The sequence below is a fragment of the Haliaeetus albicilla genome, chromosome 1 (assembly GCF_947461875.1).
Source record: "Haliaeetus albicilla chromosome 1, bHalAlb1.1, whole genome shotgun sequence".
NCBI classification, from domain to species: Eukaryota; Metazoa; Chordata; class Aves; order Accipitriformes; family Accipitridae; genus Haliaeetus; species Haliaeetus albicilla.
The window spans coordinates 7,753,564-7,780,624 of record NC_091483.1 but is presented as its reverse complement, the minus strand read 5'-3'; the positions used below and the strand labels follow the sequence as shown (position 1 = coordinate 7,780,624).

At 43.9% G+C, this 27,061-nt stretch overlaps 3 protein-coding genes across 3 annotated transcripts; 1 reads left to right on the top strand and 2 right to left on the bottom strand.

Annotated features, from left to right (window-relative positions):
- Window positions 1–1,224: 1,224 nt before the first annotated feature.
- Window positions 1,225–2,916, bottom strand: UTP3 (UTP3 small subunit processome component). Its single transcript, XM_009925265.2, has one exon. The coding sequence runs from the start codon at window positions 2,860–2,862 to the stop codon at window positions 1,294–1,296; it is 1,569 nt and encodes a 522-aa protein (XP_009923567.2). The 5' UTR covers window positions 2,863–2,916; the 3' UTR covers window positions 1,225–1,293.
- A 4,622-nt stretch (window positions 2,917–7,538) lies between these two features.
- Window positions 7,539–14,777, top strand: JCHAIN (joining chain of multimeric IgA and IgM). The gene is made up of 4 exons (XM_009920953.2): window positions 7,539–7,764; window positions 11,748–11,883; window positions 12,773–12,853; window positions 13,335–14,777. Exons 1-4 carry the CDS (start codon window positions 7,701–7,703, stop codon window positions 13,534–13,536), a joined length of 483 nt encoding a protein of 160 aa, XP_009919255.2. The 5' UTR covers window positions 7,539–7,700; the 3' UTR covers window positions 13,537–14,777.
- Window positions 14,778–16,695: 1,918 nt separating this feature from the next.
- FAM47E (family with sequence similarity 47 member E) lies at window positions 16,696–24,796 on the bottom strand. The gene is made up of 7 exons (XM_069778095.1): window positions 24,336–24,796; window positions 22,996–23,153; window positions 22,144–22,294; window positions 21,347–21,553; window positions 19,491–19,640; window positions 18,191–18,268; window positions 16,696–17,580 (listed from the first exon to the last, which is right to left on the bottom strand). The coding sequence occupies exons 1-7, from the start codon at window positions 24,696–24,698 to the stop codon at window positions 17,431–17,433; spliced, it is 1,257 nt and encodes a 418-aa protein (XP_069634196.1). The 5' UTR covers window positions 24,699–24,796; the 3' UTR covers window positions 16,696–17,430.
- Window positions 24,797–27,061: the final 2,265 nt, after the last annotated feature.

Here is a 27,061-nt window from a genome sequence, read left to right as displayed (position 1 = left end):
CTATGGAAACACTTTTCACTTACAGAAAATGAGCGCCTGCATGTTTGAATTGTAGCACGCAGCCTGTCACAGGCTCAAGAATGCATCCTCATCTTTTGGCTTCGCCCAAGACTACCACAAACACAAAAAAAATCTGGAACAAAACAAAAAAACCCCAAAACAAGTCACCTAGACACACTAGTGCTTCCATAATGTGAAATTACATCTATTGACAATTATTCCCCTTCAGTGATTTCACATGGGAAAGAGACAGTAGTACCTTTCAGATGCTATGAGTACACAAATCAAGTCATGACCTCCCTGAAATCTGTCCCAGACACAAGTGCAGGTCTTACCTGAGACAGTGTTTGTTAAAACTTTTAAGGAAAACTGATCAGTCATTCCTCCTTTACAGCCTGAACTGGAACTGGCCACTCACAATCAGCTCCCAGCAAGAACTTCAGTGTGGGGTTAAATGCGTTTTCCCATCAGAAGGCATGGAAGTAATCAAAACGTTCTTAAAGTTTACTCTCAAACTGAAGACAATGTTACGTCTTGCCCCTTTGTCCTCTATCAATGCTACGTTAGACCTATAAGAGCAGACAACAGTTAACGTATTTATCATAGCTGAAGTTGATGTATTTATCACAGATAAATAGCAATGCAATCCAGGAAAGTCCTTGCTTTGCTTCTCACTGAATTCAGAAGGAGGGGAAACGGTATCTCAGGCCTCGTGGGATTTAAGTAATAGCTTTCTACTTAGTTACAAAATTATTTAAGAGAGCCTAAAAGTAGTTAGTTCTTAAAAGGTATGAGCACAAGGAGGAGTTAATCAGAACAAGAATTAGAGAAAATACCACAACCACATAGATCTCATTCTGCAGCTCAACACAGAAAAAGGATGAACCAGATCAAGACAGTAAAAAGGAGAAGGCAGCAGCGACAGCTGCACGAACCCCATTCTCAACCTGCCCTCGGGAGGTCCCTCCATCCCATCCCACCCATCAGTCCTGTACGGCCCATTTCATTCTTTTCACTTGACACATCCCTTGCAGCCTCTCAAAGCCAGTATTTACAGCATGGAAAGATGACAGCATCGCAATAGAGGAAAACGCCTCACGTGCAGGCCAGGTAAGTAAAGGGCCCTGTGCTACTTTTAGAGGTGGCACCTTCTGAAAAGCATCCTCTGCAAAAAAACAAAGAGCACCCCACCCCCAGCCTTCTCAAGGATCAAAAACCACAATATCATTTATAAAATTTTTATTGGATTCAGTAGTGCTACTCGCAGCTCTCTGAAACAGAGAAAAGTAAGTATCATTGAAGCTTCCTGCTTTTCTTAACTCCCGCGCGAATGCCGGACAGTTCCCCAGCATATCTGTGCAATTCCCTCCGAACTTCACGGACCTGGCCCTTGCGGCGAATCTTGGCTCGCCGAAACTTCTCCCGATGCTTGACCCTGGGGTTGCGATCAATCTTCCTCCTTCTGGGCGTCAGGCCTTTGTTCTTGATCATCTGATAGGTCACACCTCTCTTTTTACTTGGATCCTCTCCTTCCAACACCGCTTCTTCTTCAAGCATGTCTTGATCTTCAGTTCTCTTCCTCTTGAGTTTCAACTTCTCCTCCATCATCTTATAGTATTTTAGGGCAGCCTCTTCATCCAAGTCCGACTCATCTGACAGTTCAGCAGCAGTAGCCTGGCCATTAGCAAGCGCAGGAGCACGTTTCAATTTGTTTTTCTTAACATCCGGTGGGAGGAACAGCGCAAACTTCTTCTCCTTCGGTAATTTGTCTTCCTTCTTATCATAGTAGTTTTTCAAAAGCATACGAACTTGTGAGGATAACTTTTGATCTATAACAGCTAGGTCATTGATTATATTTCTATAAGCAACCAGCCGTTCGATAACGGGGTGACTGTGAACCGGCATCCTCTTTGACTTCAAAACCAAATAGAAACTGATATTGGCACAGTAATTCAAGTAGAGATGATACTTGGTCTGCAAATAGCGACTGCCTTTCCCTTGCGGGATAGTGCCGTTTTTGACCATTTGCAGCAGTGGGTGCAGTTCGTCCTTGAGCTCCATTAGCTTGACTTCAAAGTCCTCAATCAGCTGCAGGAGCTCAGGGGACTCCTGCTTCAGTAGCTTCAGCTGCTGCTTCTTGGAAAGGGCCTGCAAATCCTTGTCAATCTTCTGCCCCTTGCCATCGTGGGTTTTCTGCTGCTCAGCCAGATAGCCCTGGATCACATCCAGCCCGTAGTCATCCTCCCCTAAGTCCTGCACCAACCGCCTCTGGATGACTTGAGCCTCCTGCTCCTCTTCCTCCTCCTCAGCATCGACTTCTTGCTGGCTACGCTTGCCCTTGGCCTGTGCATCGCTCCCATAGTCCGTGTCGTAGTAAAGCTGCTTGCGTTGGCCCCAGGAGAGCTCGTGGGGGAGCTTGGTATCCTGATGGCGCTCCTCCAAGTCACTCCCCATGGACAGCTCTTCATCTTCATCTTCAACCTCACTTTCCTCCTCCTCCTCGCCTTCTCCATCCTCCTCCTCCTCCCCTTCTCCATCCTCTTCTGCACTGTGGTCCACGTAAAGATCCACCCCCTGCACCTCCTTCTCCTCCTCCTCTTCTTCCTCACCGCTTCCATCCTCCTCGCTGTCCTCCGGCAACTGCAGCCCCAGCACCTCCTCCTCCTCCTCCTCCTCCTCCTGGCTGTCCCCGGCCTCCTCCCCGCTCTCCAGGGCCGCCATCACCGCCTGGAACTGCGCCTCGTGGAAATCCTCCACCTCGTCCGCCAGGCCCTCGGGGCCAACCTGGCCGCCATCCTCCTCCTCCTCCTCGGCGGAGGGCTCGGGCGGCGGCCGCAGGACGGTACCGCGCCGGGTCCTCATGGCTCCGCTCCGGCTCTTCCACCGCCCTTCCGCTTCCGCCTTCCAGTCCCTTCCGCTTCCGCCGCCCCCGGTTCCCCTTCCGGCCGTTCCGGCCGCGGGGAGGGTCCCGCCGTAACCCTCGGTGCCGGGGGCGGGCAGTCGTACCGGGGGTACGTCCCCGCTGCCGCCCGCCCCGGGGCCGGAGCCTGCCCCTGCCCCGCCGGGGAAGGGGCGGGACGGGCTGTGCCCGGATTTCGGGGAGAGGAATAGGGACCCGCAAGGAGCTGCGTGACCTGGGCAGCCGCTTGGGCAGGGAGTTCTTTCAGTCGTGGTGGGTGTCGGCACTGCAGAGTGCCCCGCGGAAAGAAGAGAGTGCCTTTTTTTTTCTCCTCGGGGGAGTCTCTTCGCCTAAAAGCACGGACGCATACAACTGCTGTGTGTATGGCAATCTTATAACAATGAGGAAATTAAATTAAAAAAAAAAAGCAAGACAGAAAGCGCACCTGACATCTGTCCCCTCATCAACTGAAACTTCTTGTTACTCAGTTCCCTACAATGAGATCAGACTTTCAGAGAGAAAAACAAGTATTTGAAAACCTCCCTGGACACATCTGAGGCACGTACGTTAACTCTTGCACCTCCTTCCCTCCACCGAATGGCATCTCCGCAGGGATACGGGCATCTCCTGGCGGGATCCAGGCCCGTTCTAGAGGCTGCGGGTCAGCCTTCAGGCTGTACGGCGAAGGCAGGCTGCAAAGCCGGGCTGCTGCTGCTGCTTCGCCGTCCTCTCTGCTCCTTGGAACAGCCCCTTTACACCAATAAACACCTGTGTCCAGGGCATTAGTAAAGGAGCAATTCTGATTTTCAGCAGCTGGGGACCCCTCCATCAGGAGGGAATCTCTATTCATTCATGTTTGCGTTCTCACCCTGTATTTTTGCTTGTGTCTGTTGTCTGTCACAGAGTGCCCAGCCCAGCCTCCCGCCGTTCCAAAGGGAAAATCGCGTTAATACTGAGGCACATGGAAACGGTCTGTTTTTAAGCAATGCAGACAGCTGTGCCACAAGAGCAGAGGGCGGCACTGTAATTAGTTTAGTCTGAGCTCAGAAACCCAGAGCCTGATAAATTAAGCATCCACACGTCCCAGCAAGAGGAGTTCTGCACAGAAGTAATGCAGGTGTTTTTTTCTCACCACAGAGCAGGTGCAATTTTATTTTTAAACACTGACGTCCACCTTCTTGTGGAAAAAGACGTGTCAAACAAATAGTAAGGTTAACTGAAACAGAGGTAGGGTGCACATCTTTACTCACTTTTTGGTGATTCATTTGGATTCTGGTAGATCTGATGGCAGACAAGTCTCACTTATAAGCCTTTTTTCTGACATGCTTAGCTGTTCTACATAGTCACTGCTGTGTCAAAATTTTCCCTATATGCTCTTGCACCAAAGATACGTTTTGCCTCAGACTAAGACATCTTTTCCAAATCTGTCCATGGCAATTTTCAGATATCACCTCCCCTGGAGACAGACCTATATAAGAAAGAGCAACAAGAATAACTTAGTTTTGTTAAGTGAGACATAGCGTTCATTTAATTTGTTAGTCACACCTCGGTGGAAATTCTCACTTTATACTAGTTGACCACTAAAATACAGACATCTCCGCCCATCAGGCTTTGTAATTCTGTTGCTTAATCGTACCGGTTTTTGTGTGAAGTCTATCCAGAGAAGTCTGCAGGCAATTCCTGCGCAGTTAAAATTCCAGGTAACTTTTGCAAGTGTGACTTACAAAAACCCAGGCCTTGAATGTGTCCCTGACCCCAACGGTTTCCATCTAACTGCCCTCACAATGTAGTGGCCTCATTTTTTTAAGGTCTGCTCTTTCAAAGTTCAGGGCCTTAATGAGAGACCAACTTCCACTTGGACTTTCATGGATTTAAATGGAATTAACATGTTGTCTCTCAGTCTCAGGTTAATTTCTAAGAGCAGGAAAGATATAGCATCTATAGACATTTGAAATTCCTCCACGACTTGCTGAAAACATGATCCACTTCTGGTGAAGCTGGAGATGACCTCCAATGTGAGTTAGTTCATCCAGCTAGCAGAAACTGCTCAAGCCAAACCACACCAGTTTGCTGTAAGCATCAGTAGAATCACTGCTACCAATACGATAATCAGTGACCGCTGCAGGTCTGTTTTAATCCACCATTTTCTTTGCCTCTGAATGAGAAATGAGGAGGAAAGCAAGCTGTAGAACAGACTGCTAGCAGACGGTGTGTTATCTGGAGATACCCTGTGCCCTGGTAGGGCTGTCCTCCTCTCCACTCCTTACCCAGCGTAGCACGGACATACAAAGACACAACTATTTTGCCTCACTTCAACCAGGCACCTGCCCAGCTTCTCACCTGGAAAATCCTAATTCGGCATGTCCAAGGCCAAGTGGAGGCACAGGATGAGTGGAAGGAGACTGAGACTATAAGGCTGCTTCCCATTTCTTTTCAAATTCTCAATTACTCCTCTGCTAGCCTTTGTCTCACAGTCAGGTTGGAAGTCTAGCTCCCCACTCAGCTCAGAATTTAAGCCTGGGGTGATGGTTTGCCAGCCCCTTGCCAAACTGCCACAGTTCTTTAACGCCTGCTTCCCCAGATAATTTTCTGTTAATTCAAAATGTCACACAGTAAAAAGGGGATAGTCTGTAGAAGTAACACTCCATAAAACAAATCTCCCTCTAAAGAGCTTGCAATTGAGAGAGAAATCCTCAGAGACATGCAGGTGGCTGAACGGGACTAAAAATAGCTCTGGTGCCACCACGTACAGACCAAAGGGACTGTATGCAGACATGTAGATTTAGCAACCGAAATTCAGATATGCTGAGTACCGGTAGTCAGGAAAAACCACTGAAATTAACAGAATCACACAGAATGTAATTCTGCTCAGTCTCTCTCTTCAGGTTTGAAACATACTCATTGATGCCTCTGCTTGAATTTTACCAGTGGTATATTTTTGTCAGTGCAGTTTGGCAAAACAGACCCTAACCAGCCTCTTTTGCATGTGCTTTATTCTGCTGCCTGCATCCCCCCTTCTGGTATATTTCTAAAAAATCTATTGTGTTACAAAAAAGGTGACTGAAACAGTGATTTAGATAGACACCCTTACCACCTCATGGTTAGCCAGGTCTATTTTTAACCTTCTGCAAAAGATGGGGTACAGGGAACATCTTGCTGCTGCTTCAGAGGAGAGCTCTACAAAAAAACTCTGTTGGCAATACTTCCTGGGGAGGGGAAAAGGAAACAAAATTTTTGCCCCCCTGAAGATGGAGCCCTAGTGAGAAAACAAGGTTTGTAAAGAAGAATTAGGGCATAAGCCCTGCTATGAGCTAAGCTTGCACCCATCATCCCCCTGCACCTGCCAGGGGGAAACCTTGCGTGTGAGCGCTGCTGATGCAACACAAAAGCTCATTGCATCATGCAACTGCCAGATGAGATGTTTGCACTATAAGAAAAAGCTCAGGACACAGATTCCAGGCTCTTTGAGCAGCTCTAGTGTTAGGGACCCAGCCAGCAAAGTCTGAAGAAAAGGAAGACATCCTGTAAGGTGACAGGCTGCCCTTCCAGGAGCTGGGATGCTTGGCAGCGTTGCTTAATGACGTTAGCCTCTTGAGAGCTTGGCACTAGCAACCAACCCCAGGTGAGCCAAGGGCCGCAATGGGCTGTGTGAAAAGCCTGTATCTGGTCACCGGGCTGCTGCTCTGCTGCATAAGGAAAAGCTGCTGAACACAGGGAGATTTACCATGTGCTGCTAACGTTAATTGAGACAAACACATATTGCAGGTAGCAGAAATTGAGGAAACACTGATGCGATAACACCGGCTAAGAATGGGCCTGCCAGCATCGTACTTTGCTCTGCCTCCCCTTTCGTCCCCCGACGCGGGTGTTCGGAGGCCCTTGCTAAGATTGGGCTTCCCTTAAAACATGGCCTTTTCTGTGCAAGTCACGTACATATTTTACAGAGACAGCTCTGGTCATTGCAAGTTACATTGCAATGTTTGTTCTTCAGAGTTACACACGTGATCCCAAATCTGTGACAAAAAATCCCAGGTCCTCCCCCATACTCCCACCTTCAGGAAAAGCCTGCTTGCCCAGTACCTTGGGGAGTTTGCCTGGGACCTGCTTCAGAGCCTTTCATAAACCTCAAATCCCTTAGAGTCCCTTTTCCATTCATAAGAAAAAAACCTTCTCGATGCTGTGGGCAGAGCTGAAGGAACAGTTCAGCTTTGCCACAGACCTGCTGTTGCTTTATCTCTTTTCCCCCTCCCCTCTCTCATCTTGTTTTGACTGCAAGTTCTTTGGGGGCAGGTCGAACCCTTAATAGAGGCTTGCACAGAATCTGGTGCAAACAGAATTCTGATCTTGAAGTGTTTTTTTTATATGAGTCAAGTGATCTTTAAGTCTGATTTCTCAAAACTAGGAGCCAGAGCTGTTGCCCCTTGGCTATCTGGACGCGTTCTTACCTTACGCTCCTCACCCCCAGGTGGGAAAGCACCACTGGCCCTGATGGCAAGCTGTCCCCTAAGGACCAGGGCGGTTTTGCTCTCCCTTGCTCTTAGCAGCTCATGGCTTGTTGGTGATTAACAGAATAAAAACCCACAGTAATGGTGCAACTCCCTGCCCCCCTTCACCTTTGAAAGCCAGAGATCTTTGCGCGTTGAACATGCCTGGTTTCAGTCCCCAGCCACATTTTCCACAGTGTCAGTGCTAGCTGGCTGGGCTGTTTATTTTAGGAAACAAATAGCCATATCATTTGCACACGCCCTTATAGGCAGACACCGGCTCTCCACTCGCGTTCTTCAAAAGAAGGGAAGGCAAGATGAAGAGCTCTTTGTTGCTGTGCGTGGCCTTGGCCATCTCCTTGGGGTTCATCCTTGTGGCAGGTAGGTGATAAATGAAAAGCATGGAAAACTGCGCTTAAGATATCAGTGATGGGTTTTGTGCGATCAGCCATTAATTATTCTAATAGCCAAAAATCAGACCTCAAAGCCTGCTCAAGCAGTCATGCTTCAGTGGTACTTGGATACCTCAGTGTCTGCACCACGGAGCTATGTGGTTTTAATTGCTGCCTTGAGAGTAAAGAAGTGATGACTAGCTGCAAATTTAAGACTTGATAATTACCCGTTTTTGATCGGATATCTGAAGTAACGAGACGCAAACGTACATGGTTGCTTTTCTGCAGTGCTAGGAAGCTTGCAAGACTCTTACCTGCTAGATTTAGAAACTTCTAAGATCTTCCCGGTAATCCTGCCATATAGCTACAGCCAACTTATTTCTGATTAAAATGTAGTTTATCGTATAACTCCACTGAATTTCTTGGAGACTCTTGACTTAGACTGAGATCAGACTGTCATTCCAGCGCACTCCAAAGCGTGGTTTGCAGGTAGCAGATACTGAGTATACTAATGCCGGATCTCTATACGACAGTCAAAGTCATCCTCATTCACACGGTGGATGTGGTCCGCAGCATTAAATCGGTGCTCAGGAATAATCATCCCAACAGCATGGACAACAGTATGCCTGCATTGCCTCCAACTTTTGGGAAAGGGCATCTTATTGCCTACCCAGGCAGGTCCTTGGCAAGTACTGCTTCATATGAAAAGTGACTAGCTGTATAATCGATTAGCTGAAAAGGCAGAAAATGCTGAGAAATACTGTGTCGGTACAACGCAGAACCCAGTCTGGTTTTCCCCGTTCATACACACAGCTTAAGAGATACACACACACGTAAGCAGCTTAGAGAGGAAGTCAAATTAGTTACATGCAGCCACAAGAGTTCTGTTTGTACTACTTCTGTTTAAATGAACGTATTTTGGGGCTAATTGAGCCTCTTCCTTCTTTAATAAAGTAGCCACTTGGACCTGCAGCAGAGTTTGAACAGATACTTTTGGAATGCATTTGCTTCTTCACTATGCTGCACCTGGATTCTGTTGGGCTTCACAGTGTATTACAGGACAACCCAATATTGGAAGATGAGAAATTTCGTGAAAAAAATATCCGCGTGAGTGTTGAGGAGGGAGGGAACACCATATTGCAGTAAAACACGCACCAGAAAATCCAACCTACAGACATTTAGAAGGGCATTAGGAAATTTTGTATTTAACTACCTTTTCCCCAAAGGGACTTTACTGGGTGACACATGGAAGAATTGCTGATAAAACTCTCTTTCTTGGAGCTTTGAAGTTTTACTTTAAAAAAATATATGGAGTACCTGTATCTTTTACAGTTACTGAAGCCAAGGGTATTACATGATGAATTAAATCAGGACAATATTTTTATAGTACAGTCAAAAGCCCCTGTATATTCATAAAAGAGTGTGTTAATATAATTTTAGAAGATGAATTAAAGCCTGCTCCCCAAAGGTTTTGGGACAACTCCCAAAGCCAATAGGATCCGACATGAATATTGGCTTTGGATTAAGAGCTTAGAAAGAATTGCATACAGCATTAGATAAAATACAGTGACAGACACCAGAGCAAGGTCTATGTGAAGGACAAGAAGCTAGAGAGTTTCTGTAAGACAAAAGAAAGGCCAAGACTCATGGAGGCAGACACTAAAGAAACTTTTGTAGTAAGCTTCTGCTTCAGAGGGAAGTGTTCATGTTGCATGATGAGTTGGCAGAGAGGAAGCAAGCAGAGCAACAGATATTGGAATCGGGGGTACAAAGAGACAAGCACCATTAAATTCCAAATAATGACCATCTCCATGTGTCAGACAGGATTATGTATTTCTGCCTTGGTGGGGCACAGTGCAGTTGGAAGTATGACTGGACTTGCACTCTACGTGCACATTTTGCAGTGGCATTTGTTCAGCTGGCCAATTGTGCCAGATGCTATACAAAGAAATGTTAAAACCAGCCCTTGCTCTAAAGGGCTCAGTGGGCACACTATAGCAGGATAAAGAAAACCTGAGAGCAAGAGAAAGGGCAACATCTTCCACATGCCTGTAGTGGCTTGCTCCACTGCCCAAAGCAAGGGAGCAAAGTAATTTCCCTCCTAACTGAGAAACTCCACAGTCAATCTTCTTCAGAAGGTATTCTGCCACCAATTGCCACAGAAACAGCATTTGTAACTAGCAGGTGAATTGTAGGGTCGGTCTGAGGCATCATTTTACACGATTTAGGTGCCTTTTTCACAGTTATGGGGCCTGCAAGGTTCTCAGAAGATAACCCAGTGGAATGGAAGCCGACGAGACCAGCATTTTGTAGGGGCAGGAAGGAAGTTCCAAGAAGCCTCAGATAGAAAACCTGGAATACCATATGCATTACATTGTATGGACTAGATACCTGGGGGCTCTGCCAGTCAATACTGCAAAGGATCTGACCTTGTTTGGTCTTGCAGACAGCTTCATGTGACTGTAAGCTGCCACCAACAGTGGCTAACTATCAGAAATCTTACAGTCCAACTCGGGAATCCACGTGCTGCTCCTGGATCCCAGCTTTCGTGTTGCTCCCACAGGCTTTGAGCACTACCCCTTTTACCCGATAGTAACAGGGTCTGTTGTTCATAAAACCCAGCAGCTTGGGACATGGAGATTAAGGAAAAACACAGACATTAACTTATGCAATATGTGTGTCTGCTTCCTTACTGATCCATGCTTTGATAACTTAAAGAAATCCAGCTATTAGGACCAAAGCTTTTAAGTCAAAGTGACTCTAAAATCCTCCACAGACACGATGAACACAGATGTTTTCAGCCCGTTTCTTCTTTCTCTCCATGGTTAAACCAAGGGACAAGCAGAGTAGGCAAGTCCCCAGAACTGAAGGTCCACCTGAGCCCAACATAAACTGTCCCAGTCTTAAAAAAAAAAATTTTAAGAAAATCGCTAGTTTTGGTACTTCTAAGCAGGCTGAAGGTGCTGTAGGAAAAGTGATGCTGCAAAGCAATGGCTGTGAATTTGATTTTAGCAGCATTTAGAAATACAGAGTGTAAAAACAACCACTTAAGAAGGGTATGACTTTGTGTGCATATAAAAGCAAGGCTGGCTTGTTGTGGGTGAAGCAACAAGAGGCTCTGGGTTGGGGAAAACCAAATAGCAAAGAACAAGCTATTTCAAATCCATCTACTTGCACAGTAAGAAGGCATTGCATGCTACCAGGAACATTCAAAAAGCTCCTGGGTGACAGATGGGATGTTTCACCCTATTTTGACTGAGTTTCATATTGAATAGTATGCTAAAAGTGCAGGAGACATACCCAAGCTGGTTCTTCTCTATTTGAGTAAGGAAATCAGGATGGTAGTTTTCCCTGCAAACCACAAGCATCATAAGGGCCCCTTGCCTTTCACTGCCAGGTTAGCAGGCTGCCTTCTTGCTGGGTCCTGTAGTGCTTTTTGGCATCTGTTCCCTCAGGCACCTGAAGGACAATATACCACTCAAGGAAAACTGACACATCTGCCACATTGGAAGGTCAGAGATATTTATTTAAAGGCCACACCCAAACTAGTGTTTAGACTCCTAGAATAGTTGTGGTGCATGACAGAAGAATTGGGTAACCTCCCCTGTCAGGGTAAAAGCAGCAGTTGAAGAATTGCCAGGTATAGCTTGAGGCTTGCAAGGGGACTTTCTTCCCATTTCATGAGAAACCCCTGCAGGTTTGCCTCTCACCAGCCACACAGTGTCCGTACTCGTGGTTTTCTGCTTCCCAGTCCCATCGCCTCTACATACAGAGCATACTGTAGACTGAGCAGGGAAGACAGCTGAACTCATCTTTGCCAAGAGGGTCATTTTTACCTATTGTATCCTGGACTTCAATCCATGCAGACACCATAATGGTGCATTTCTGGTATTCTCATCACTTGGCTTTCTGCTAGAGCAGGTTTCAAGGTTTTTCTTCTTGACCCAGGGACTGCATATCCTGTGCTTGCAGGTGATCCACAGGACTCTGAGAACAAGGAACATGTGCTGGTCAATAACAAGTGTCAGTGTGTAACAGTGACCTCAAAGTTCGTCCCCTCCAAAGAAAATCCTAATGAAGAAATCCTGGAGAGAAACATACGCATCCTGTAAGTGGCAGACACATATTACATGGAGATGGTGAGCAGGAGACGAAGCATTATATGAGATCCATTTTCTTTGCATTGTTTCCCATGTCCTGGCACTGATGAAGTGAACTGTTTTTCCCATGGGCTGCTTTCTATGGTATCCTAGAATATTTTCTTTTTCTTCATGTTTTTCTAGCTCACACGAACCTATCTGGTGTTGGTCCCTTCAGATACAAAAAAACATCTCCATGTTTTAAGTGGTCCAGTAGTAACTTTAAAAATAGGCTGGGGAGGTAGAATAACCTTTCTACTGTTGATCTAATCTGAAACCAAACTGGGCCCATGACACTGGCCTTACTTACCGATCAGATAGCAAGTCTGCTATTTTATAGGCTGGAAAAACTAGTTAATGCCTAAACTGTCAGAAAAAGATTAATCCTGTGAGGCAGATCTCAGTTCAAGAGTAGGATTTTGTCCTCTTTATTCACAGAAACCTTACAGAAGTATGTGTGTCTCTTGGAAACATGGACCAAGTTCAGGCTCAGAGCTGCAGTTCTGGTAGAGCTCGTAACAGGAGAAATACTAATTAAACATCTCTATGTCCTGTAAGCCTCTTGGGCATCTACCAGCTCAGAGTTTAAAAACCAAAACACAAACCAAAAAAAGGATTATCAGCACTGTCACCTTGAAAGTGGCACTTTCAGAAATTGCTGCAGTCCTCTTGGGGAAGGTTGTTGCCTTTGAGGGCACAGAAGGGCCAATATCTGCCGTTCCTGGACTTTGCTGTAGAGAAGGGTCGGAATGGAAAAAACCTGAAGAACAAGATGAGGGTTGAGAATTCTTCACAGCAGCCTAGTCCCCTGTTTAATACGCAGTTTTCATGAGAGTGATTCTCTTCCCTCCATTGCAGAGTCCCCCTGAAGGCTCGAGAGAACATCTCTGACCCCATGTCCCCACTCAGAACCACTTTCGTCTACCGCATGACTGAACTGTAAGTAATTTTATTTATTAAGTTCACTTCCTAAGATTTAACCTCCCCTGCAGCATTGCCCGCAGCAGCTCAGAAATATGCTTGAAGGCCAGTAGAGAAGGTGACTCAGGGTCACAGAGGAGAGTTTTCCCCACGGAGCCTAGCTTTCATATTCTGTTGCAAGCCAAGAAATTGTTATCTCTGTGATTAATTCACATAAAAAGGTCTCACCTTTACAGAGATCTGACCCCTGTTCATCTCGAATGTCTTAAATATCAGCAAATTACACGTTGCCTGTTTAACCCTCCCTTTTAGAGACCAGTCTTCCCAATAGCAGCTTGACAACACTAAAAGCATCTGGCTGGGAGTTCCTGTGTAAAACCTAGAAAGGCCACAGTACTCCCCTAGCTACATCTGTAGATCAGCAAGGAAGATTTGGGTTTCACAGGGGCATCTTTTCCTCACAACTCTTAACGCTTGTTCTATTCTCCATGTCTTCCAGCTGCAAAAAATGCAATCCTGTAGAAATTGAGCTGGGTGGTGAGATATACCAGGCCCAGCAGAGCACCTCCTGCAACGAACCTGAAACCTGCTACACTTACAACAGGGACAAGTGCTACACCACAACCTTCCCTTTCATTTACCACGGGGAGACGAGAGATGTTAAAGCAGTTCTGACGCCAGCATCCTGCTACGCCGATTAGCAAAATCCACTGCTATACTAATGCCTCATTGCACTCAGTGTTCCTATCAAAAATACATGTATAGCACCATAGTACCTGGATGACAGTGTCCAAAATATCAGCTCCCAGAGTAATGCCAGCTCGCCTCTTCATATTGTTTTCAACATCAGACTAGTGCCATCTCCCAAGAGACTGGTTGTCATAGGCTGACTCTGTTCTCATATTCCTGGAACATATCTGCAATGCCATTATTATACATCTCATATGTTATCACATGATACAGACCAGATCCTCAGCAGGTATAAATCAGTAATTCCCCTGAAGTCAAGGAACCTGTCTTTTTGACAGTTTTCCACCGGTCTTCATCTAAACAAGGCTACCACGGGCATCAGCAGGAATGTCCGTGTACTTCCCTCCATGAGCAATGTAAAGCAAACCTCTGCACAACCTTTATACAAGACCCTTTGATTAGATTAGCAGAATTTGTGCCATTATTAGAAGGCTCTTGTACAATCATATTTGAGAGATAAGATGGGGGAATGAGACCAAGAATTCAGATTTCAACGTTACTTTACAATTGGGCATTCTAGACCCTTCTAGTACTTTGACAACTGCAAGCTTCTAGTTCTCACATTTAGAGAAGATCAAAAGACAGCGCTACACTGAACGGTTCTGCAAAGTTGCCAGGCCCTCAGCTGTGCCAGGAATAGTAAACTTTTCTAGGACGTGTTAGATATTTCACTTTCCATGCTTATTTACTGATATTGCTGCCTTCTTCCACCCCTTATCCCAGTTCAATTGATGAAAAAAAAAAATCAAGTTGGCTCAAATTTCTTTTCTTATTCCTCATTTTGCATTTAAAGTTTCAAGAAATTCTGCGAAGGTGACTCAATTGGTAGAGCAGGACCCTAGTTAGGGATTCATTCCTTCTTTTTTTCTTCATACAAGTAGTCTTTTTCTTCATACAAGAAACCCTCACCAAATACGGGAGCTGATTCTGTATTGCACCTTGCATTTAAATGCATTACACTTGTTATTGCTCATAGGAAACATCATGTATGAGTGCATAAGTTGTCCAGCATTACATTTGGGATGGCTGGTATGTTTCTCACTGTTGTCACAAGCTGATTGTAAAGCCTTAGGCTGTTCTGAAAAATCCTTATCTGGCTTCACGCATAATTGGAATAATAAAACAGCAAAAACGTTACTTCCATAATTGTAGCTTTGTTAGTGAAACATCAAATAAACTTTTCTCTGCAGCAGTCTGTGTTAATTCCAGTTCAATAAGAACTCATAAGAAAAAGCCAAGTCTATAAGCATATTCTTTCCTCCTTCACAGTGAAGTAAGGAGCTCTCCCTAAATAACTGCTTCTACTTACAGGCAAAGCCTCCTGAAATACTGGGACAGAAACATTATGATGCACTTGCACAAACTATGACAGATTGAGGCTGAACTGGTTTACGATTTTAGGATCAGCTCCGCATCACTGAGCTGCTTCAAGGCCCTGTGAATCAGTGCAGGATCAATGTTTAAAAATCCAAACACTGCCTAAATCACCCTTGAAATTGCAATCCACAGATCAGAATTTTACCTCACCACTGCAACAAGTGCCTTCAACATAGGTTTGTCAGGGGCTAGTCATTCATATGCAAGGTGTCTGTCCTAAAGAAAAAACAATCTTGTAGAGGCCAAATTTTGAAGACTAAAAGAGTAAAGAGGACTGAGACATAAATTATTCTCATGTTACATCAGAGTTATGGAAAATGAACTCAAAAAAAAAATCTTTTTTTTTTCCCTCCTTCACGCAAAAAGATAGCTAATTCAAAAAAAATGCAAAATGCAACGGGAGGCAAAGAGACTCCTGCCATGTACTGACACAGCTATTAGTATTTCAGTGGTTAGGTACTAAGCTCACTGAAGTTTGTCTCAAAGACATTTTCATCTTGAAAGTCCTGGTGCTCACCAACCTAGGAGCGCTGTGATGTTAGAAGTTAGTGAGTCACGGTGAGGCTGCATTTCGTCTCCCAACACAGCTCTTCAGTTTACAGCCATAGGAACTTGCCAGTGCTTGGGGCTCTGCCTCTACTCCTGAACTGTGTGCCTAAACGTGAAGTTTCTACGTTTGTTTGTACATCCTGTTTTAGAGACAACGGAAGATTCACATTTACTCACAACAGGAATGGAAATCACCCTGCAGCACATCTTGGGAGTCCAGCAATGCCAGCACAACAGACTATTCCTGAGAAGCATTCAGGAAAAAGAAAATCAAAGCACAGACTATTATCCAAGCAGCTGTGAGCAAGTACTTTGCTTAGATAATCTTGGGCAGAGCAAACAGCCACTGGGAAACAAGAAAAAAAGTGTTCAGCAAACTCGCCACATGCTGTTCAGCTTTATAATAAAGCAGGATTCATTCCCCCCGTCTTTTGTCACAGAGAGAAGCCTATGCTGACAGCCCTGCCTACCCTTTGGCACTGGATTGTGTTAGCTGGGTTTTAAATGATAACTCAAAGCAACACAGCAAGTTAAATCAGGCTCTGAATCCTTACCTGAAGACCCGGACAGTAAAATAGGAGCAAGTGAAGCCTGCTTATCCCTGAGAGCATACTGGGGAGGGTCTGGGACCTTCTAGTCCAGGGAAGAGGATGCTAATGGACGAGGGAAACTCCCTTTGCTGGAGGTTGTCTTACATGCGCCAACAAAACCATGTCCTGCTTTGAACGATCAAGTTTTTCAGACTGTGCAGCCGCTACTTCAAAGTGGGATTTTTTTTGTGAGTCCTAATGTTGGGAGTAAGAATACCTCCCTTGGCGTGAACTCCTCTGTTTTGTTCTCTAATTGACAGTGGTGGGACAACCCTTCCCACTTGGCCTGGCAATACTTTCCTATAAGCTCCATCTTTTTCTTCACAGGTCAGGTTGGTTCTTTAGCTGCATTTAATGTTTCTTGAATAGTTCCTCCTAGTGCATTTAAGCTAAATGCATTTTGTCTCAAACTTGTACAAATACATTTGTATTTTACCTCCTCACAAAGTACTTGTAGACTTAATTCTTCCCACGTCTGTCCTCCTTGCCTAAATACCGTTCTGTTGCTTATGCAATGTTGAGTTAAAGAGGGATTTCTCACTAGTTTTTTTAGAAGTCCTTTTTAAAGCATGGAAATTTATCCTCATAATCCTGTTTCCAGTTTGACCAAAAGGTTTATTTAGCAGCAGAAACTACAGAACATATAAAAGCTGAACAAAACAAATCCTTGAGCTCAAAGACACTGTTTTACAGTAGGGAATTCAGCAAAGGAAGCAGCTTATGACCATAATCAACCAGGCAAAGCTGCAGTTTAACTCACAAATAGGCCAAAGAGCTATGGGACAGCCCAGTTCCTGTGCTTTAAAGGCTTCAGCTGTCTTTATTAGGTATTTTTGGTGTAGCAATATATAACAGGCTATGATTTTTAGTGGCCTCACTATATTAAGTCTACTTTTGTTAGCACAAGGTTTGTCCATGGTGGGATCTTTCTGCAGAAGAGTGTCGCTTTGTACACTCTCAGGTGGAAGGTTTCATTTTTTCAGTAGGTATGTAGATTGCAGCCAGTTATGCCTTAAGGAATTCAGAGATCACTTTTTCATATTCTGTAAAGCAGTAAGCACAATGTGGATGCTTAAAAAACAATAAGTTTTTTGTGGACCAGGGTCTTTGACTTAGCCAGCACGTTACAGCACAAGACATCATCAGTGTCTTCTAGCCAAGCCGAAGCACCGCTAAGCTAGCCAAGTGGTTTGTGCCTGGAATGTGGTAGTCCACATTCCATTGTCAAACTACCTGGCCATTTCAGAAGTAACTCAAAGCTACCTTTAAGGTTATTCTAATGGAAGAATATTCTTTTAGGAGCAGCTCAGCTACTAGCTTCTATTAATCTCAAGATAATTTAGAAATCTGTATTAATTCACGGTCACGAAAATAACTTCTCTTATTTTGTCGTATCTCTTCAGTCACTTTCTTGCAAGCTTTGGATGTCTCCTCTGGAGCTCTACTATCATTTCCCCCAGCCAGCATTTTCAGAAGGAACTGAAACAAAAGATTTAACATAAGCATGATTAACAGCCTCAAATGACTCTTAGAGAGCAATTGAAAAAAAGATGAAAATATGTAAAGAGAAAGGGTCAAAACTCCAGCGCATATATTGCTCAGTTGCAGCTGTTGCTTATGATATGAGATCAAACTCAGTGAAGTCCCTTCTTAGGCATTCCGAGGTTGAAATCCGTTTTGTACCCACAGTTAACATTAGCACTGGCTTCTGCACATGCTGATGGCACGTAAGAATGTCAGCCACGCAAGCTGCAAAGCTATGAGAGTCCCAAGCGTACATCAAAGTACCTGTTCACTTGCTCCCAGGATGCCACTTTGTATTGGTCCTTCACGTGAAGCTTGAACAGGGGGATCCCAGCACCACTTTCAAGACCCTCTGCTCAACAGAGCCCCAGCTGCCTTCTGAAGCCCCATTTGCAATTACACCAGTTCCTCCCCTCCAAAAGCTCCAACACACAGAAGAGAGAAGAAGCGGGGGTTCCTAATCTAGGCGGTTTTACAACCAGGACCTTGGGACAACACAGCAATAGCCACAAGCACATCAACATGGGGACACAGACAATACCCTCAGCAGATTCCCATGACTCACCCAAGGCTTTCTGTAGCCCTTTCTTTCCAGGAAATCCTTAAAGGCCTGTGTGCTGTGGAGCTGTATGACTTCCATCTCCTGAATTTATTTCCACGGTAGATGAAAATAAAACATTCAGATTTCATTTCTATGTACAGGTTCCACATGCCTAAAGAAACCACGCAGCGTATATCTGTCCAGCTCTCACGAAAACTTATCAACCAATAAGTATTTTAAATGCTAACAGCTCTAACTAGTTCAGATTTCATTTTCTCATTTCAAAGATATGAGGTTGCTTCGTGAATGTGAAGTTGATTTTAGCAAATTATAGCCTATGAACCTGTAATGTGATGTCCTGTGCTACACAAAGTCATTTCCACCAGCATCTTTGGTAAGGAAGGCAGGAAGGGTTATTCTTCATTATCCAAGTAAGCACACCTGCCCTCGATAGTCTGCAGTCTGTTCCCTGGAGGGGCTGGAAAAAATTAGGTGGATTATCATTCGACTGTAAGCTTTGCCTTTATTTTTAGGCAGCATTAACAAAACCATAACCTTTGCCTTTGTGTTCTTCTGAGCTCAGTTGTTCCCAGGCATCCTCTCTGCAAAAGTTCCTCTTTTGTTTTACAGACAGTGTTTCTTCATAAACCAGGAGTGACACTTGTCATCCAGCTCACCAGCCCTTTGCATGTGGCATGATTTTACTCACATGCAACTCCTCAGTTCTACTTTTGGAAGGACTGCCCTCTAGAGCATGAACAATATCTTCCCTTTTTACTGTGTAGTAAGTGTGAAGATGGAGTAGATCTTTTTTTATAAAGAGGAAACTAAACCTATGTCTGAGTAAACCAAGCAATTGAAGAACATGCCTGCTCTTCAAACTCCTAATAACACTTCATACCACAGCTGAATTCAGCACCTTTGTCAAGATCGGTATTACAGTCAAATAAAATCAAGATAGAAACACCCTAAAACATTCTGAGGTACCAATCGCATATGAATGCATTTCAGCCACATACGATACTATGAGCATTTAAGAGACTAGATTTACAACAGCTACTTCACCTAAATCTTGCTTATTTGCCTTGTAGATCTATTGTCCACATATAGGTGCCATGAAGCTGCAATCTAATCCAAGTGAATGAGCTTGTTTGAACCATGGATATCTCAGCTTGGATAACATGGTCTGTTCCACATCTGTTTGTGGCTGTCAGGCACAATACAGTACCCAGAGACATTCCCATCAGAAAATAATCTCTCATAGCTATGTCACAAAAGAACATTATCACTTTTTTTTTTTTTTTTTTTTTTACATTCACCATACCTTTTCAGACCAGTTCTTTGCATTCCCAAGGCTGTTGATTGTTGGCTCTGGAGCTTTTAATGGTTCATTAGCTTTCTGTTTTCTCCATGTTTTGGGATCAAGATACCACGCTCTGTATCTGATCTTCTCCCATTTTGTTTGGGAAAGGACCTGCAAAAAACCACTGTTGCAGTGTTCTTTCATCATGTTCGCATTTGTCCCTCATACCATAGGCAGTACAGAGACTGTCACAGAACCTGAATAACACCTCTGAAGAGTCTACCAGGGATGATCTTGTACCCTACAACTATACAGTACAAAGGTGGTGGCTGATGAGAACGCGTGACTAGAAATTTTTTCCCTTTTCCCCCCACAAAGGCAAACAGTATTAAAAGCTACTTCTGAACATCACTACCCTCAAGTCATCTGACCATTGTTTTGGGTTTTTTTTAAACTGGTTTTTGTGAGAACCTGGGAAGGAAGTCTGTGAGGTTCATACTTCGTGAGTCAGAGGCTCAACGAATGTTTTTTTATTTCAAAATCAAATTTCTGAACATGGAAAAAAAACTAGCTACAGGGTTGGAGAAATGCAAACTTTCAGTTAAGCCAGAACTGGCCCAACTTCCACCTCTTACCTAAAATCCTCTAGCAAACATTTTCCCTAAAACCCTTCTTAAGAAATAATAGTTGTTTAGCTTAAGTAAATTTTAAATAGAATTAATCACTCAGAGTTAATCACTTAGCATTAGGACTCAGGGGTCATAGCATAATATTGTGTGATTTGGTATATTATTCATTTAGCAATACTTAGCATGAGTAGCTACGTTTGCTGAAGCCTTAGGCCACAAGCTGTTAACTTTCACCTAGATTTGCTGAACTTTTACCTACTTAAGCAGAAGACCTACTCCTGAGCCAGCACAAACCAGAAGGTAAGGAGGTCACAACTGTCAGCAGAAGCTGCAACTCAAGAGGATAACAGCCTGCCTGGAGATGGTGAAGGAATCCAATAAGGTGTTAGATCGCAGCCCAGAATCACCATTGGACCAAAGGAACGCATGTGGGGTGGCTGCATAGATTGTAAAGTTATAATTGCCCAGGGATTTCTTTGTTCAGCGTCCCTCTCCAGAGGCACCCAGCTCGAGCTGGTTTTTTTTCCTGGCTGTGCCATTTGAATAAATTATTTTTTCATAAGATTTGATGCCTGAGACTCTGCTATGGGAAATGTAGGGTTCGAACTGCGGAGACACTTCTTTAACAGCCTCCTCCAGTTTTTACCTCAACCATATACGGCCTTTGAGTATGTATTCAATGATTAAAAGAAAATACAGGTAATGGGAAAGGTAGGGACTGGATGGTCATTGCCCTGTGCTTCAGCTTCTAGTTGTTGACACCTACACCAGTCCCTCTGCTCTCCTACATCAGGGCCACAGATACACTTGGCACTGAAGACTCCCTGAAGCTCCAACTGTAACATCTAACAAACCCCATCTTGAGATGGGTCAGACATGATGTCCTTCACCTAATCCAAAGCTCACACAGTATTCAACCATGTTTTTCTATTGATTTCATTGGCTTTGGATATAAGCAAAACCGCCAAGAATCCTTTAGTCTGACCAGCAAAGACTGTATGGTTGAGCCCTAAATAATACTCTTGTGCGTGGTTCTCCTATTTCACTGCACTGCTGCATGTAAAAAAGTAACCATTATGGAACATTTCCTTTTTCAACTGCACGCTGGATCCTTAAGATACAATTATAGAGAAATAACAAGTGCTCCCTGGAAAAAACAGGCTCCTCAATCATCTCCAGCAGGCACCCTCCCCCACAAACCATCCAAAACAATTAGAATTTTGCAAATGTAAATGTGGGCTCTTTTACCTTAACCTGGCAGGACAGGCTCCTTAGGTGATGAGAACTCCTGATAGCTAACTGGGGAGGTGAAATCTTCTGGCTCTTTGACTGCACTGCTTCTGCAGTGTTGAATTTCACAGCATGGAAAGGTGAAGGGACAGTGGCCTCCCTTTCACAGCTGGCGCTGAGCAAGCTCACCAGGGTATCTTCATCAATACTGCAGTTCCCTCCTCCCTGGAGCAATAACCCCAGTACAGTGTCAGAATGGGGAAGAAAGAAACATCTCATTACTAGTATTTTCTTGCACGCATTTCTCTCCCCGCTCCCCTCACCCCAGTCTATAGTACTATTAAACTCAGCATCACAGTTTCAGCTGATCTACAAGTATGCTCGCATTAGCATCATTACAGTGATGAGGCAAGCACAAAGTCAGCTTGGAACCAACACATAAATTGGTGTATTAATTTCAGATAAAAGGGGACTGCTCCAAGGTGAGGCAGTTAAATAGTAATTTGGACATGGATGGCTTCCCTGGGAAAAAAAAACAAAAAAAACCAAAAACCCCAAAAAACCCAAACCAAACAACAAAACTTTCTGAATCAAACTTACTTAGCTGTATTTTTGTATAATGATACTTATACCTTGCTTTACATTTTGGTGGGGTGAGCCCTATTAGTCACAACAGGACATCAGAGCTGAGTGTCAAACAAGAAATCTTGGTTTTGACTTTGGCTCTCAGATTCACAAATCCGAAGCCACATTTTTACTTCTTAAGTCCAAAGACATTTAGCCTAAATGAAGTGATTAGGTTTTGGTTTACTTACCAAAGACATAACCCAGTCACAAAAATGCTTGGTTACTCGCTTTACATGTTCATCAGGGGGAATGAAGTCAGTTGGCATGGCCTCCTTTCCTCTTGCTGCTACCTTCTTGGAAAGCTGTGTACACTGGTTTTTGCCTCGAGACTCTGTGCCGCTGCAGATATTAATGCAGTACAGTCTGAGACACCTTTTGATTAGCTGCAGTGATAGCTGTCACCACACAGTCAGTATTAGACAACAGCTTAAAGCTGGATCCTGTGTTTGCACATATGCCTTTGGATCACCGGTGGTGCGGTTTACCACCGTACATTGCATGATTTTTGCAAAGAATAGCTTGAGCAATTTTAACCAGTTGCTAAGACCACCTTCACAAACAGAAGAAAGGGCTGTACCTGCTATATCTAACAGTGCAGTCCCAAGGTTTGGATGCAAGGCTTGAAATAACCTGCCACCTTCAAAATAGAAAATCCTAAAAAATTGAAGTTCAGAGCTGTATGTGCCCATCACTCTGCCTTTCTGCCATTATTAAAAGTGCTAAGGGAAGAATAAAGTGACACTGCTTATTTTGCCTTAGCTATTTCAGCCTGTAAAACTAACCACCAGTGAGGCTGCCTCCTTATGTTTCTGTATCAGTCAGAACTAATCCTCACTGGTCTCTGAACAGGTGATGGGATATCAATCAATTTGTCAGTATCATTGAGAAAGGCAAGGGAACTTATCTTTTAATGAAAACTACTCCCCTAATAGATTGATGTAAGTTTTAATTAAGTGCTTAAATTCCATTTTCCACTTATGAAAGAGAAGGGGGCATTTGGAGACATTTTTGTTGCTGTGTTCATGTTGTCCAATACTCACTGTACTCGTGTCTTGGCAGCTGTTACTCTGCTTTGCGTGTCCTCCATATGATCCAGCACCTCTTGAAGGGCTTGGTTCTCCTGTTCATAGTCATTGTAGCCAGACTTGCTCTTCAAAAGCATTTCAGGATCCGGGACACCAGCAACCTCTCTTAAGAGCTAACAGCCAAGCAAAAAGACAGCCTGTGTTCAAAAATAACCTCATTGGAAGTCTGCTTGGGGGCTGTGGGAAGGACTGCCCAACATGCATGTCTCCTTGGGTCTACTAGCAGTTAAGGCAGTTCATAGTCCACAGGCCTCAATTTATATACCTTGTTCAAAAATCTGTAAAGCATTAATTGCAACTCAGGCTGTTTGCTAGATCTGTGAATCATGCTGAAATTCTAGTCTCTGCAATCTTCTATGGCAATCTGCTGTACCATATACAAAGTTTTCCTTCAGCTGCTTTTAAGTTTCCTTTCTTTCAGTACAATCCCTTGTTTCATCATTCCATTGCCCCAGCAACAGCAACCTGGGATCAGGGAGAGCTCTGCTGTTGCCTGGTCTCACAGAAGAGAGACCCAGCTCCCTTTTCTGAATTTTAAGGCTCTCCCAATGAACCCATCCATCATCTTACTGCATCCGAGCCTTAGGTGAGTATATCCCCTTAGACAAGGCTAAACAGTACTAAGGGGCTTCACCCCATCTTCTGTAGCATGAAGCCTGTCCCTTCCAAAAGTCTCCAAGCTCTCCCGTTCCTTTTGAGAGATACTACAAGCAAAAAGCTTAATTTTGCCACTGTATCTGGTCACTGTCCTCCATCTGCAACATCCAAACAAGCCTGTTCCAGAAGTTCCCATCCACACAAGAGACAAGGACCTGCTAGCTTTTGCTTGCATGAAGCAAAGAAAGTTGAAGAACTGGAAACTGGGAAAAGAGGATGATTCTGTAAACAGGCTGAAAAATAAAGGTAATGAGATATACTCTGCTATCTTGGGCATATTCCTAACTTATCAGTTCTGATTACATTTGCTTCCTGCTCTATAATGTCTTTTTGTATCAATGCCTGGTGATAGGTTAGCAGGTAACGCATCTTCTGTAATCTGTTGATGGCAGGCACTAGATTCCTCAATTAGCCCATTTGTAATATTGTTCCACAATTAACTTGCTGACAATTTGGACCTACCGTCTAAATCTAAGTTACCTTTAATATTAGTTGCCTTCTTTTTTCTTTGGAAAGAAACACAAGTTGCTGTGGTGTTTTTTTTTTTTGTAATTGACCACAGTAGCTGCGTGCTAGGTTAGCTTCCTGTTCCAACTCTCCCAAGAAACAATGTTTAAACAGGACTACAAAATCATTACCTTTGCGGAGATACTTTTTTCCAAGCTTGGGTAGAGAATCAAGGGTTGCTGGTTCAGACAGCACTCTATCTGTGCAACATAATCCCTCCTGGCTTGCTGCAGCAGGCTGAGCTTGGAAAAAGAGACTTGTGTTTTGGCACACTTCTTCCTTTTCTTCCGTGGAACTGTGGACAAAGATTTCAGTGTGCGGTTTTGAAGGGTAATTAAGACAGGCCGCTTTCTACCGTACACAATCATGTTATCAGATGAAGGAGGAAAGCCATCTCTGAAGTCATCTAGACCTTTTTTCAGGAATATCCAGCGCTGACCATTAAGGGAGTCTGAGAACCTCAGTCTGCTTTCTCGAAAGTCCTTATAAGACATTTTCTCCCTTCTGTAAGCAAATTACATTAAGCAGAACTTAAAGGCTGTATTCTAATCAAAAAGACTCGAGTACATTTAGAGTACAAGTGGATATTCAACTCCAAGCATGTTTACCCACACTGGCCAGCAGTTTGCTGCTACTCAGCTTTTGAGAAAAGCTTATAAAACACTGACTTAATCTGTATGAAGGACACCCACCAAACACCAGCATTTCCAGCTCTCAGAAATCCTGGCATTTCAAAAAATTGTTTTTAAATCAAAAATTGACAATGTTATAGATCTTCTGTTTTGAGACATTTATTTTATACATATGTATATTACTTCAATGACATTAAACTATTTCAAAGCTGTATGTTCAAGATCACCAACGTTCCTTATGAATGCCTCATTTCAGTTGACCACAACTTTTCCAGCTTTCAGCCACGCCACATTTCATTTGTGGCCTACCAAATTAGTTTAATGTTGCAAGAAGGACTTAAGAGTTGGTAGCTGAACCAACCTTCATTTTCCAGAGCTTGCAGATACAGTGTCCAACCTGCTGTTTCCAAGGTGGCTCAGGTTGTTGAAGGGGACACTGGTAGGAGGCTGGCCATGGCAGCCTGGAGCAGGCAAACTGGAATAAGAGACCCTCTGACTGTTTGCTGAAAAGGTCAGAGGCTGAATTAACTCCCAGGTGGCAGCGATTTTTATCTCCAAACAATACCTGAGGAACCCCACAAGCATGGTAATGGAGTGATTTACAGTTATGAAACTCATTTAAATCCTCTTTGATCTGTAGGGATTAAATGCAGGACAAGAAAGCAGTGACTTCATATTTACTATCTTCCCCAGAACAATATTGTCTATGCTATGGGAAGGTAGAGACTCAGCTACAAATCTAATGGCAAAAAACAATACAGGCATCACAAACTTCCAGCCAGTCTGCATTTTGCACCCTACTTTCCTCTGTTTCACTTATTCTTCGGATGCTAGCAAGGCATTTCTTTTTTCTGCCAAATGATTCAGCAGCTGGGAAGTCTGTCTACAGTAAGTGCTGAGATCCTGCCACAAAGCCATGCACAAGCTAGTTTAGATTCCTCTCTAGTAATACATAGCCAGATCCAGAGATTTTCAGCTATACAGCACAGGTGGATATTTCTTTCCAAATGCTCTGGGTTCAGGTGCTAAGCAGAGCATCCAAATCCTGCTGCAAAAATGCCACCACAGCCACCTCTGCAGGAGCAGCCAGGCCTAGGAAGGGCAGTGCACACATGCCTATTGCACACTCTTTGTCTTTGTGTGCATTTCTGTCAAAGCAACACGGCCCCGGACACTGTGGAGACATCTGGTCAAGGCTTTATCTTTTTAACTACAAACATGAGCTAATACTTAGTCCTAATGACTGCTACAGCCCTGATAATACCTCCATCTTTGGTCTGTCTCCTGAAGTATAAGAAGGTTCTGGATACACAGCACAAGTTCTTGGGTGCCCAGGTGAACTCTATGGCTCCTTGTCTGCAAGACTGTTAAGTCCCCACTTTTAACTGATCCCGTCTTTTACCTGATTTTACAGTCACAAATACCATTTACTTAGCAGACTTCCACTTGTTAATATCCCCTCCAGAGCTTGGAGCAGCTGCCTGACTTGAGACAGAAACCAAACTGAAGCTCAAGAAGTCTTCTGTTGCTTCAGGCCAGCCTGCCCACATTCTGATGTGCTGTTGCTCACTCTTGACTTGCTCTCACATCCACAGAATTCACTTCTTCCACCTAGATTTCATGGTTTAAGTTGTACGTGGTACTACCAGGTCAGAGTGCCCACCATGCTTGTGTAGGTAGTTTCTTTTTTACCTCAATTGGCTTAAATGATCAAGTGGCAACTGACAGGTATCTTAAATTGCTACTTTCAGTGCCTTAGCAATATAGTCCTTGCTTGCTAAAGCATAACAAAAGTGAATAGCCTCAAAAGTTTGTGTAAGAGGACATCAATGTACTTGCAATATCACACATTTTATACCGAGTTACTCAGGAATTGCTTAATCCAGAGGCAAAATATGTTCTAAGAAGGTATGATGAAGAACTGTAAACAGTTCTAAGTACCTACCTGATATTTTACCGCTCCGACAGTGAAGATACCATAGGGAAAAATAACATCTTACTCTGCCTTAACTGATGTAGAGGAAGTTACCTCCACAGCACTCTGCAAGAAAATTTCCAGATAATCAGAAAATGTGAAAAATCTGCAAGAAAATCTGTAGCAGCTAACACTTCAGCAGCGTTGCTTCAGACAAGCAAAGCACTGGTTTTAAGTCCCTACTGGCATAACACACTAGGCATGTTTGCAGTTGGTTGTTGTGGAAACCAGATTCACAACTCATTATCTG

What these genes read in the sequence shown, in the direction of transcription:
- UTP3 (XM_009925265.2), bottom strand. Translation starts at nt 2,862, where the DNA reads ATGAGGACCCGGCGCGGTACCGTCCTGCGGCCGCCGCCCGAGCCCTCC.
- JCHAIN (XM_009920953.2), top strand. Translation starts at nt 7,701, where the DNA reads ATGAAGAGCTCTTTGTTGCTGTGCGTGGCCTTGGCCATCTCCTTGGGG. An exon ending in GGGGTTCATCCTTGTGGCAG is followed by an intron (nt 7,765 to 11,747) that starts GTAGGTGATAAA and finishes CTGTGCTTGCAG; the next exon opens with GTGATCCACAGGACTCTGAG. An exon ending in GAGAGAAACATACGCATCCT is followed by an intron (nt 11,884 to 12,772) that starts GTAAGTGGCAGA and finishes CCTCCATTGCAG; the next exon opens with AGTCCCCCTGAAGGCTCGAG.
- FAM47E (XM_069778095.1), bottom strand. Translation starts at nt 24,698, where the DNA reads ATGTCTTATAAGGACTTTCGAGAAAGCAGACTGAGGTTCTCAGACTCC. An exon ending in GCTGCCAAGACACGAGTACA is followed by an intron (nt 22,295 to 22,995) that starts GTGAGTATTGGA and finishes TAATATCTGCAG; the next exon opens with CGGCACAGAGTCTCGAGGCA. An exon ending in GCCTGTCCTGCCAGGTTAAG is followed by an intron (nt 19,641 to 21,346) that starts GTAAAAGAGCCC and finishes GGTTTTTTGCAG; the next exon opens with GTCCTTTCCCAAACAAAATG.